This window comes from Elephas maximus, chromosome 3 (assembly GCF_024166365.1).
Source record: "Elephas maximus indicus isolate mEleMax1 chromosome 3, mEleMax1 primary haplotype, whole genome shotgun sequence".
NCBI classification, from domain to species: domain Eukaryota; kingdom Metazoa; phylum Chordata; class Mammalia; order Proboscidea; family Elephantidae; genus Elephas; species Elephas maximus.
In genome coordinates, this window is record NC_064821.1 from 63,438,875 (window position 1) to 63,451,075 (window position 12,201).

Here is a 12,201-nt window from a genome sequence, read left to right on the forward strand (position 1 = left end):
TTGGTATTGGTTTTTGTTTTTATTTATTTTGATTTGGTAATAGAGGACTTCGGGCATCAAGGCTGTCTAGTTTTAGAAAATTTCACATTACTGAAATAACCTGTACCCCGATAGACAGCATTTTTTGTTCTATTTTATGCCCCTTCTGCCACAATATGGTTCTTATTTGATTATTTTTTTCCATAAGGAACAATTAATTGTCCTGACAGTCTTTAATTTTAGGTTGAGATTCATTAAACTCAAGGATTGTTGACTTGATTTAGTAATATGAAGCATAATATTTGTGCCTTCATTATCTACTGTGGTTGGGTAGCATTCATTCTCTCCTTGTCTCTGAGAACAGCGTGACCTGTATTAACACTAGACATTTTTGCTCGACCTCTTGTTAACCATTGTTTCTTTTTAGGTAGTGTTTGCCATTTTAATGTTTTTGTGGAAACAAACCCCTCAGTAGCTTAGGTTTGATTTTCGAAGTTACAGCTTTACCTGCCTTGTTCTTTTTACTTTCCTAACCTTACTAATGCCGTTCCTTTCATTTTGCTTCCTTTATCAGTGCTTCCACTTTCTTGCATTATGTGCTTTAAAATAATTAAATATGGATATTTGGTGCGTACTTTGTTACATATACTTACTTCAGTGGCATTGGATTTTGAAGCTCTTTAAATTGTGTTTTAAATTGCTACTTTTATAGGATAGTGGTTAAGGATACCTTTATAAGGTGTTCGTATAAATACATTTACGTATATTTTTACTCGTAGTAGATAATAAAGCACGTCTAATTTTTCTGCCAGAAAAGGTAAATGCCTTGCTTGCTTTTTTGTAATTGTATTCTGCTTAGTTTCTCTCACTGCTTGGTAGCATTGGATTATGAGAACTAACGGATGGCACCATTGATGGGATCACGTATTTCCTACTGTCGATTATTAAGCCTTAGAGCCCTCTTCACTTTCCTTCTGTAACCCTAAAACGTGTGTGTGTGTGTTACTCCACAGCCTCTTCTGCTCTCCTGTTAGTGTACTTCCCTTTATTCTGGTTGTTTAGTTTTAAAATTTGTTGTACAACATTAGTGATGCTTATTTAGAGTATCACCCAATATTAAGAATTATTTTATGGATAAAGAAAATATTCCAGATGGCTTGTTATGTTCTATAAGGTATATTGTTTCAATCATTAGTAAACTGTAAACTTCGGAATGTTAAGCTCAAAAGAATGGCTAAATTCTAAGTTAATTTCAGTTTTTGAGACAAATCTGAAGTCTTTTTAAAAGGAGGTCAGATCTGCCTGAACGAGGCAAAGGTCTACGGAGTTCTTCAGGCACAAAGGAGTTTGAGACGTAATCATTATCCCGAGTTTTAGATTCACTTGCACTTTTCCCAGAAGTCCTCTGCTTTCTTTGCTAGGTGTGGAGGGTGCGGCTTTCCAGAGCAGACTTCCCCATGATCGGATGACTTCTCAGGAGGCAGCCTGTTTTCCTGATATCATCAGTGGGCCACAGCAGACCCAGAAGGTTTTTCTGTTCATCAGGAACCGCACAGTAAGTTTTCATGTCAACGTTTTTTCACCTGGACTATAAGAAGTGTGGATTACTATTATAGAGAATACGGAAAAAAACCAGAAAGGGAAGAAAGAGTTTTAAAATGTCTATAATACTGTATTACCCAGAGATAGCCCCTATTAATAATTACTTGTTTTCTCTTTAGGTATGTATTTTTTTAACATGTATACAATTTTTGTTTTTGAGACTCGAGATCATACTTACATGAGTTTTTTGGGGGATCCTTTTTGTACTTCATAATCTCATAAATATACATTGTCTTCGTTAGCTAGTGCTGCTGTAACAGAAATACTACACGTAAATGGCCTTAACAAAGAGGAATTTATTCTGTCACAGTCTAGGAGTCTAGAAATCGGAATTGAGGGTGCCAGCTCCAGGAGACGGCTTTCTCTGTCTGTTGGCTCTGGGGAAAAGTCCTTGTCATCAATATTCTTGGTTGAGGAGCTTCTCAGCTCAGGGACCCCGGGGTCCAGAGAATTCTGGATCTTGTTTCTTGGTGGTATGAGGTCCCCATGTCTCTCTGCTCGATTGTCTCTTTTGTGTCTCAAAAGAGATTGGCTCAAGACACAATCCAATCTTGTAGATTGAACCTTACCTTGTTAACGTTAACTGCCGCTAACCCCATCTCAACGTCATAGAGGTAGGATTTACAAAACATAGGAAAATCACATCAGATGACAAAATGGTGGACAGTCACACAATACTGGAAATCATGACCTAGCCAAATTGGTACACATAATTTTGGTAGACACAATTCAATCCATGTCATACATTAAGAATCTTTCATTTAAAATTAAAAAATATAAATATTAATAATCACTTTGTCTTTCCGTCCCAAGATAAACCTTTATTCTGTTCTACTTATCTGGTATAACCTACTCCTGATTGATTTTAATATCTGCATGATATTTCATCTGATAGCTGGATCATAATTTAACTGTTAGACATTTAAGTGTCAAATTTTTCCTTATTATAAATTAAGCTCTGAACAGCCCTGTACTTTTTTTTTTTTTAATAACTTTTATTAAGCTTCAAGTGAACGTTTACAAATCCAATCAGTCTGTCACATATAAGTTTACATACATCTCACTCCCTACTCCCACTTTCTCTCCCCGTCTTGAGTCAGCCCTTTCAGTCTCTCCTTTCTTGACAATTTTGCCGGCTTCCCTCTCTCTCTATCCTCCCATCCCCCCCCAGACAAGAGTTCCCAACACAATCTCAAGTGTCCACCTGATATAATTAGCTCACTCTTCATCAGCGTCTCTCTCCCAGTCCCTTTCATTTCTGATGAGTTGTCTTCGGGGATGGTTCCTGTCCTGTGTCAACAGAAGGTCTGGAGAGCATGGCCACCGGGATTCCTCCAGTCTCAGTCAGACCATTAAGTTTGGTCTTTTTATGAGAATTTGGGGTCTGCATCCCACTGATCTCCTGCTCCCTCAGGGGTCCTCTGCTGTGCTCCCTGTCAGGGCAGTCATCAATTGTGGCCGGGCACCAACTAGTTCTTCTGGTCTCAGGATGATGTAGGTCTCTGGTTCATGTGGCCCTTTCTGTCTCTTGGGCTCTTAGTGGCCGTGTGGCCTTGGTGTTCTTCATTTTCCTTTGCTCCAGGTGGGTTGAGACCAATTGATGCATCTTAGATGGCCGCTTGTTAGCATTTAAGACCCCAGACGCCACATTTCAAAGTGGGATGCAGAATGATTTCATAATAGAATTATTTTGCCAATTGACTTAGAAGTCCCCGCAAACCATGTTCCCCAGACCCCCGCGCTTGCTCCTCTGAGCTTTGAAGCATTCATTTTGACCCTATCTCTGATTCTTATTTTCTTAGGATAGAATTCTAGAGGGAAAGCTACCCTGTCAAAGAGTCTGAACATTTTTTAAATTTGATACATGTTGCCAGATTGCTTCCCAGAAAGCCTAACCATTTGATGTCCCCACTGCCCACCCTATTTTTTTAATTAAAATTAACCATGAGAATCTTTGTTGCTGTAAGCCAAAACCCATCTCACTTAATTTATACTTTTTTGATTACTGAAACTGACCGCTTTTTCACATTTATTAGTTATTTGTATTCTGTGAATTTTTGTTTATGTCCTTTATTCTTAAAAAATACTTTAGCCATAGAGTAGAGGAAGGCAAGGTGTATTCAGAACATTTTCACTGTACTCTAGGGTGCTACAGATTAGCAGTTTACATTGGGGTTTCAGCTACTTTGAATGTAGCTCAGAAATGTCATTTTAGCCTGTCTGCCTTCTAGCCACCACTAACTTCTTTTGCCTCTGATTTGGAAACTGTAATTTTAATGATTCTTGAGCTAGAATCTATTATCTGAGCCTCATTTATAGGATGGAAGGAGGAAGAAGACTTGTGTTGAGGGCCTAGTGTGTACTTGGGAATTCCACCCTCCCCTGACAGTGGCCACAGGGAAAAGCGGAGGATGCCTATGGGTTTGGGCATCCTCCTAATGTGGTTTATTTACACATGACCAAATGACTCCATGGTTGAAACTTGTCTGTGGAGCAGTCTTTATAAATTTTTAGGTAAGCGTTTACGATAGTATTTAATGTGTTTGTGTTTGTTTTCTTGGTCTTTAAATTGTGTTGGCAGATGAATGAGTTCAAGAAATTGCTAAATTATTTTCCTAGATTTATGATCCAAGTTTTGATCCATTGAAAACTTTGTTGGCATTCTGCTTACTGTGTGTTGTATTTTACAAATACATATATTTAATTTGAAGAAAATTCATGTTAAAAGTCCACTGATTGTAACATAATGTTTTTCATTGCTCGTCTTATTTTTCAGCAGTATTTGAAATAATTAACCACATCTTTCTTCTTAAAACCCACTCCTCCCTTGCCTTCAGTAACGCAGTATTCTGGTTTTCCTCTTACCTCACTGGTTGTTGTCCTTCTCTGACTGCTTTGTAGGCTTATTCCTCTTGCCAGCTAGCCTTTTACGTGAACCAGCTGGGAGTTCTTAAGACTGAGTCTGAGGTGTGCTCTCCTCCCTTCCCTGTTTTTCCCCTTAGTACCTGTCTTCTACATATTAGGCTTCAGTTATCACCCACAGGCAGATGCCTCCAGATCGTAACACTCCTCTAGCCCCAGACTGTATGCCTAGCTGCCTGTCTTATGTCTCTTCTTGGTTGTCTTGAAAATAAACTCATGATCTCTTCTTCTTTCAGTGACAGTCATTCAGCGAACGGCATATCAACTCAGTTAGTTGTATGAGCCAAAAACAGAGGCATTACCCTTGGCACTTCTTTTTCTTCCACCTTTGCATATCTAATTGATCACTAGGTCTTATGGATTTTATCTCCTCAGTGTCTTTGGAAGCATATACCCCAGGTTTAAGTCCTAGTTGTTCCCAATTAGCTGAATGACCTTGGCAAGTTACTATTTTTCTTTTTTAGAATAAATGTACCCCACCTTCTTCAGTATTCATTAATCTTTGACGTGGTTTTGTGTTTTTATCAATTTCTGTGTCAGAAATTTAACCCTTGTGTTTTACTGAAAGTCCGTAGTCAGGGTCTTAAAGTTAAAAAAGGATTTTAGAAATTTAAATGGCGTATGTCTATTTGTATATAATACAGTTTCTGTCATTTAAATGCAGTTGCAGTTGTGGTTGGATAATCCAAAGATTCAGCTGACATTTGAGGCTACTCTCCAACAATTAGAAGCGCCTTATAACGGTAAGTAGTGTATTCAATAGAATTAATTTGGGGTTAGATGGTGAAAGTTGATATATCCTCCAAGGAGTCTCATGGTTCATAATGACTTTTTTCATTCATATTTCCATCTTATTTCATGGTATTGTGCTGTGCACATATGAGGCTTAGAGAAAACCTGTTTTGTGTGTTTGTGTTTGTTTTCTTGGTTTTTAAATTGCATTGGCAAATGAGTGAGTTCAAGAGATTGCTAAATTATTTTCCTAGATTTATGATCCAGGTTTTGATCCATAGAAAACTTTGTTCGCATTCTGCTTACTGGCTGCCTGGCTTTCTCATTTCCCACTTATTAGCCTCTTGTAAAGTTTTTGCCAAAATACATGAGCATTACAACTACTTTAAAAGTTTTGGTTTTGTGCTGCCTTTCTATGTATAGCAAAATATCAGTTTTTAAAATTCTGAATTATGTAATATGTATTTTGAACTACCTCACAGAATAATAATTCTAAGAATCACTTTTCTAAAGTAGTCACATGACCTGAAGCTTATGGAATAGATGTATAAAATGACTTCATGCTGGGGAAGTAGAAGAAATTCCTGTTTAAACTGCTAAAAATATAAACGTTTTTAAATTCATTTATTCTGTAGGTGATACCGTGCTTGTCCACCGAGTTCACAGTTATTTAGAGCGTCATGGTCTTATCAACTTCGGCATTTATAAGAGGATAAAACCCCTACCAAGTAAGGACCTGGCTAATGAATTTCATGGTTTTAAGTTATGATTCTAGGATTCTATTTTATATCCATGATGCTGTTAGCATTTTATTTTGACTTGAAAATCTATATTTAGAGTCAAAATGTTCTCACGGTTATCTTCTTAGAAGTCAAATTTAAAATAAAATCTCTCTATAAATGTGTGTTCTCTTTAACTTCTAGTGTTATAGATGCATAGTAAAAGATACTAGATTTCCATTTTTGTTGTTGTTACTGACCAGTTCTTTATCCTGATAAAGGTTGCTTACCCTATTCATGGTATCTAGATAATGTCTGCTGGAGAACAGGTAGGTAGTAATATTTTGAGAATTAATAGTTACTTTTGATGCTTTAAAAATTCTTCAAAAAGAGATACTAATTTAAGACTGCAGAAGTAGAGCTTTAGAGAAGGAACTTACACCCAGAATAAATAGGTTGGTTGCCCAAGCCCTATGTCCTAATACATTTGTGAGGTAAATAAAGCAGAGTGTTCATTACAAATTAAGCAAGGGTCACAGATACTGGAACACATGACTAAAGTAATGAGAAAGTAAATTTTAAGATCATAGATTTGACTTAATAGATTCTCAATATTGAATTAAAGTTTGTTCCAAGTATTTGCTGATTTCTATTGAGATAGCTTCCGTATTTTGAAAATAACTGAAGTGTTTATTTTCTATTACACAGCATGACATGTTAGGAACCTAGAGGTTTTCATGATAAAAATAGGTATATAACCTCTTAAACTGTAATATAATATTCTAATTTCTGTTTATTTTTTGCTTTTAGCTAAAAAGACAGGAAAGGTAATTATCATAGGCTCTGGGGTCTCAGGCTTGGCAGCAGCTCGTCAATTACAGAGTTTCGGAATGGATGTTACCCTTCTGGAAGCCAGGGTAAGAATTTTATTTAGGGTTTTAGAAGCCTGAGGCAGTGGGTTGGGTTAACCTAAAGAAGTTATTATCTGTTGCAAATTAAAGAGTCATATACCTTGAACTAAGTCAGATTGATTTGCACAATACTCAGTATTTTAGGTAGTGTTATTTTATATTGGATAAAGCATTTTTGACAGTAAAGCTTTGAAAAGTGCTCAGTGACTACTGAGAGTTTGTAAATGATCCATATCCCCTTTTGTTGGATAGTTTCAGGTCAGTGCTCATTTCTTGCGGTTAACTTTCAAATCTGGGGCTTTCGTGCACGTATCCTTTGATGCAGGTAGCTATTTTCTGTGGTAGAACAGGAGTGAGCTGTACTCCCTGTTTGGTAGTAAAGGTAGAGGAGTTGCTTCCCAGGCAGCAGCCATCTTTTAGGGCCTGATGAATCAGCCCTGAAGAGAGAAATGGCAAACTGAAAGGGCTGATGGTGCTGTGGGGAAAAGAGAATCCTGTCAGGCTGCTAACTATTCAAATTATTTTGGGGAATACTTCTTGAAATTTAAAGTCTCCCCCGGATTCCCACCACTTTTAAAAAACACTTCTCTGGTAACTTAACCATTTTAAGTTTTTTAAAAAGTGTTCAAACTAGTCTCTGTTCTGCACAAAATGTTATGTGCAGAGCAGGTGCATAGTGTGTTCCCAGGCACAAATTAAGGCTAAAAAAACCCAGTGCTGTCGAGTCGATTCCGACTCATAGCAACCCTATAGGACAGAGTAGAACTGCCCCATAGAGTTTCCAAGGAGCGCCTGGTGGATTCGAACTGGCTAATTGAAAAAATTGTTTTCAAATAGAATATGGGGAAATGGAAATTAAATATTTTCCTGATATAAATTGTTAGTGAAAGTAATACTTTATTCATTAATTCATAAAACATTTGCATGCCCTCTGTGCAGAATGTACTAAAAGAATACAATAAATAATGAGGTCATCACGGTTGCTACCCCATATAGAGTTTATAATCTAGTGTATAGGTATCTGTTTTTGTTTAGAGTTTACAGGGTACTCTCATCTTATCCGTGATCAGGTTATCATTACAGCTTAGTAAAGTAGGTGGCGGTTTCCCCACCCAGGCAGTCCCTGGATTACAAGCAAGTTCTGAGCTCTGTTCCTAAATTTGTCTTTAAGTACATAAATTGGAACAGTTAGGTTCGGTTGGTGTCTAACATTAGTCAGCCAAATGTTTGTCTTAGTATATAATACAATCATGCACTGCATAATGTCTGTTAAGGCAATGCCTGACTGCATGTATGTCTGTGTTCCCTTAAGATTTTTTTTTTAAGAGAAAGCAGCTCTCCTTTTTCTAAAATTATTTCCCCCTAATTGTTTTAAAGACACCAGACCCCAGAGTGAACAGGCAGCGGGGCTCCAGGGTGCATCCCAGTCCCTGCAGCGCCTTGTCCTCCTCCTCAGCCTTCTCCTTTCCCTCGTCCTGGTGTCATTCACCCGCCCAGCAGCTGTGCAGCCTTCCAGGCCCAGTGCAGGGCAGCCCCTGCCCCTGCTGCCCCCACCAGCAGGGATGCTGGCTGGACCTAGGATGCTTGCAGGCTCCTGGTTCTGGGCTGCATTGGCTGCACATGATGGGTAAGCAGCCACATAAGCTGTACTCCCAGCATCCTTACACCATTCACCATAGCCACCCCTCTGCATCCCGCTTGGGCACCCGCAGGCCTGTGCTCAGACATACACAAAGTCCCGATCTGGCTGCCAGCTCAGCCCTAGCCCATCCGCACACCTGGTAAGGCTAGCCTTCTGTATCCAGCGGACGCAGCTCTCGGGCTTTGTCCGGTAGGCTCCCATAAGGTTTTAATATAATAGGCTTTATGCTGTATGGATTGTACTGGGACTGCCTGTATATAATAATGGTATTCACACAACATCCAAAATGAGTAACATCTTATTTCACAGAATGTGTGGTGGATGTTAAGTGACACATACCTGTATATAGTATACCTTTCTATGCATAAAAAACATTAAACATTCCCAGATACACTGAATATTTTTAACATAATAATACATTAATAATAATAATAATGGTCTGTGGCACTTCTCACAGCATAGCAGCCTTTGTTATTATGAACCATTGTATATACCTCAAATTTTTAACATAATAGGCTTTACAGGGTTGGTTCATCACTATGGGTTGTACGTAAGTCAGATGTTCATAACCTGGGGACTGCCTATACTCAGAAATCCCTAGTCAGCAGGGATAAACCTGAGCCTGTTTAGGAATGAAAGGTGTTGTCAACAGTTTATGCTCAGTAGACAACCTTTCCCTGGGCATGGGACTACCCTGGAGAGCCATTTGCCAGAGAAAGCATCTATCAGGTCATTCACAGGTGACTTGGAGGTTTGGAGGACGACAGTTGGAAAGTGGTGATAGAAAGAAGGCGTTTAGTGTTAGAATTTGTGAACAGATATTTTCTGTGTGGCCCTTACCTGTCCTGTACAATAAGAAGTATTAGAGACAGCTGGGTAGATAGAGATAATAGTACCTGTGACTAAATACGACTTTTGGCTGTTTTCTTATCTCTTCATCTAATTCTGTACCCCTTATATGTCATTCGTTACCTACCTGCCCCCAAACAGTCTTTAAGTTAAACTTCACTTGCTCTTTTTGCCCCCAGTACTATTTATTGCACTTCTTGTAAACTGAACTACACCTTTCTTTTTGCATTTATAAAGAACAGAGATGTTACCATGCCAGGTTATTATGGTTGAAATAGAATTGATGATTTTGGCCATTTAATTCTGAAAAACAGGATCGTGTGGGTGGACGAGTTGCCACATTTCGCAAAGGGAACTATGTAGCTGATCTGGGAGCCATGGTAGTAACAGGTCTTGGTAAGTAGTTCTTAGTTTTATGCTGCAGAACAGTCTGAGATTGATAAAGTTGTTTAAGATTATATTCTAAAAGTCATAGATAATGCAGTTTCAAAATGTATTGGTCTAGGGTACTCTTCTTACTGTTCATGAGAGGTAAATTGCCAAATAATTCTCCAGAAAGGACATGCCCCAATACGTCCGAAATGTAAATTGTACATACCTTTTGACCTAGTGGTTCCAGTTCTAAGAAATTACCTAAGAAAATAAACAAGTAGACAATCTTGTGTTTTAAGCATTTTTTTTTTCTTTGCATTGTGCTTTACATGAAGGTTTAAAGAGCAAATTAGTTTCTCATTAAACAGTTAATACACATTGTTTTGTGACATTGGTTGTCAATCCCATGACGTGTCAACACTCTCCCCTTCTCAACCTTGGGTTCCCTATTACCAGCTTTCCTATCTCCTCCTGCCTTCGCCTCCTTGCCTCTGGGTTGGTGTGCCCATTTAGTCTTGTTTTATTTTATGGGCCTGTCTAATCTTTGGCTGAAGGGTGGACCTCAGGAGTGACTTCAGTACTGAGTGAAAACGGCCTTTGGGGCTGTACTCTCAGTGTTTCCCCGGTCTCTTTGCGACCAGTAAGTCTAGTCTTTTTTTGTGAGTTAGAATTTTGTTCTACCTTTTTCTCCAGCTCTATCTGGGAACCTCTGTTGTGATCCCTGTCAGAGCAGCTGATGGTGGTAGCCAGGCACCATCTTGTTGTGCTGGACTCTAGTCTGGTGGAGGCTGAAGCATTTTTAATATGATGTTATTTATAATAGAACATTAGAAACCTCAGATTAGAAAACTGAATTATGATACAATGAGAAATACACAGCCACTAAAAACTGTGTTGCTCAATATTAACATGAAAATGATGTCCACAATATATTGCTAAAATTGAGAAAAAGTTATAAAACAATACATACGCTATGATTCTTTTGTGGGTATTATGTCTGTAGTTTTATACACATAAAGGCTAGAAGGATATGTAATAAAATGTTAATTTGTGGAACTAGAGGTGGGTTTTACTTTCTTTATAATTATTTTACGTATTTTACTTTGAAGGTATTTTTTAGTTGAGATAATTTATCTCCCATAAACTTTGAGTGTTTTTAATTTTGAGTAAAAATATTTGAGGATTTGGTCTTCTTTTCATAGGTAGATTGAATTGAATTGCTTACTTTTTTTTTCTAGGAGGGAACCCCATGGCTGTGGTCAGCAAACAAGTGAATATGGAGCTGGCCAAGATCAAGCAGAAATGCCCACTTTATGAAGCCAACGGACAAGCTGTAAGTCGAGGGCAAACAGAGCTTTTCAGAATTCCTTGGGTTCAGTTGAAAACAAGTTTAAAGAACGTGTGGATGAACATGCATGCGTATAAATAGGAACTGCGGATAGAACTGCTATGACAGTGTTCTGATTGTTCCTAAACCCTGAGGCATATATAAACCACGGTAAAACTCATAGCATCTCCATAGGACAGAGTGGCACTGCCCCGTAGGGTTTCCAAGGAGCAGCTGGTGGGTTCGGACTGCCGACCTTTTGGTTAACAGCCGAATGCTGACGGGATTATTATATATATGCAAATTGACATGCATATGCATGTTTGGGTTTTATTTTTAGACATTTAATTAAGGTTAGCTAGGTCGTTAATTTTTTTATTGGGCTTTGGCCACCTACTCCAAGAGATCTCTGGAATTGAAACCTCATTCTTTATTTCTTGTATTGTGCCTCCCATCATGTGCTTTAGCTCTGTATACTCTTTATGACTTCGGTTTTGTGTTTTTAAGCTCAAGTTTTTGTTGTTCTAATAGCCATATGGTGATACTTACCCAAACACTTAGGTAGGTTACATTACAGTATTCGCTGACCAGAGGCATAGGAGCTTCCTATACTTGGTACAGCAATAGCGTGGAATTGTTGTTGATGGTTATAGGAGAGTGAGAGTAGTTTAACACCATATAAGATAGGCTTAGACTATGTAAATCAGTCCTAATTTTTAGGACTGATGCACTTGGTGAAGCATGTGATACTTTAAGCGATGCTTGGTACGAGTGGGCGAAATTCAGAAGTTTGCATTCAGTAGTTTTACTAACTCTCCTATCAGGAGTGAGAGAGTCCACACCTCTTGCCATAAAAGCACATTATTATCTTTATATTTTGAGGAACAGATAAGCTTTGTACATGGCAACTTAGCTATTGTACAAAAAATGTTAAGACCCCAACTCTTGAATTTTGTCACATAGGTCCCAAGGGACATCTTCAGTTACTCCTGTCTACCTTTAGGCTTTCTGGGGTCAATACCAGAGAAGAACAAACTTTCTGGGAACACTTTGTTTCCAGTCTCGAGCATTCTAGATCTCAGTTTCATCCTAAGGCTTGGGGAAGGAAGACTTCTGGGTAAAATAAACAGAATGAGAGAGAAAAAA

The 12,201-nt window shown here is 38.4% G+C and overlaps 1 protein-coding gene across 3 annotated transcripts in view; it reads left to right on the forward strand.

Annotated features, from left to right (window-relative positions):
• KDM1A (lysine demethylase 1A) overlaps window positions 1-12,201 on the forward strand; it is a 59,096-nt gene that overhangs the window by 26,274 nt on the left and 20,621 nt on the right. For all 3 annotated transcript variants that reach the window (XM_049878225.1, XM_049878224.1, XM_049878226.1), the window contains 6 exons: window positions 1,401-1,534; window positions 5,168-5,246; window positions 5,871-5,963; window positions 6,765-6,871; window positions 9,671-9,752; window positions 10,967-11,061. In XM_049878225.1, coding sequence (XP_049734182.1) covers window positions 1,401-1,534; window positions 5,168-5,246; window positions 5,871-5,963; window positions 6,765-6,871; window positions 9,671-9,752; window positions 10,967-11,061 — 590 coding nt within the window. The remainder of the gene's footprint in view (window positions 1-1,400; window positions 1,535-5,167; window positions 5,247-5,870; window positions 5,964-6,764; window positions 6,872-9,670; window positions 9,753-10,966; window positions 11,062-12,201) is intronic.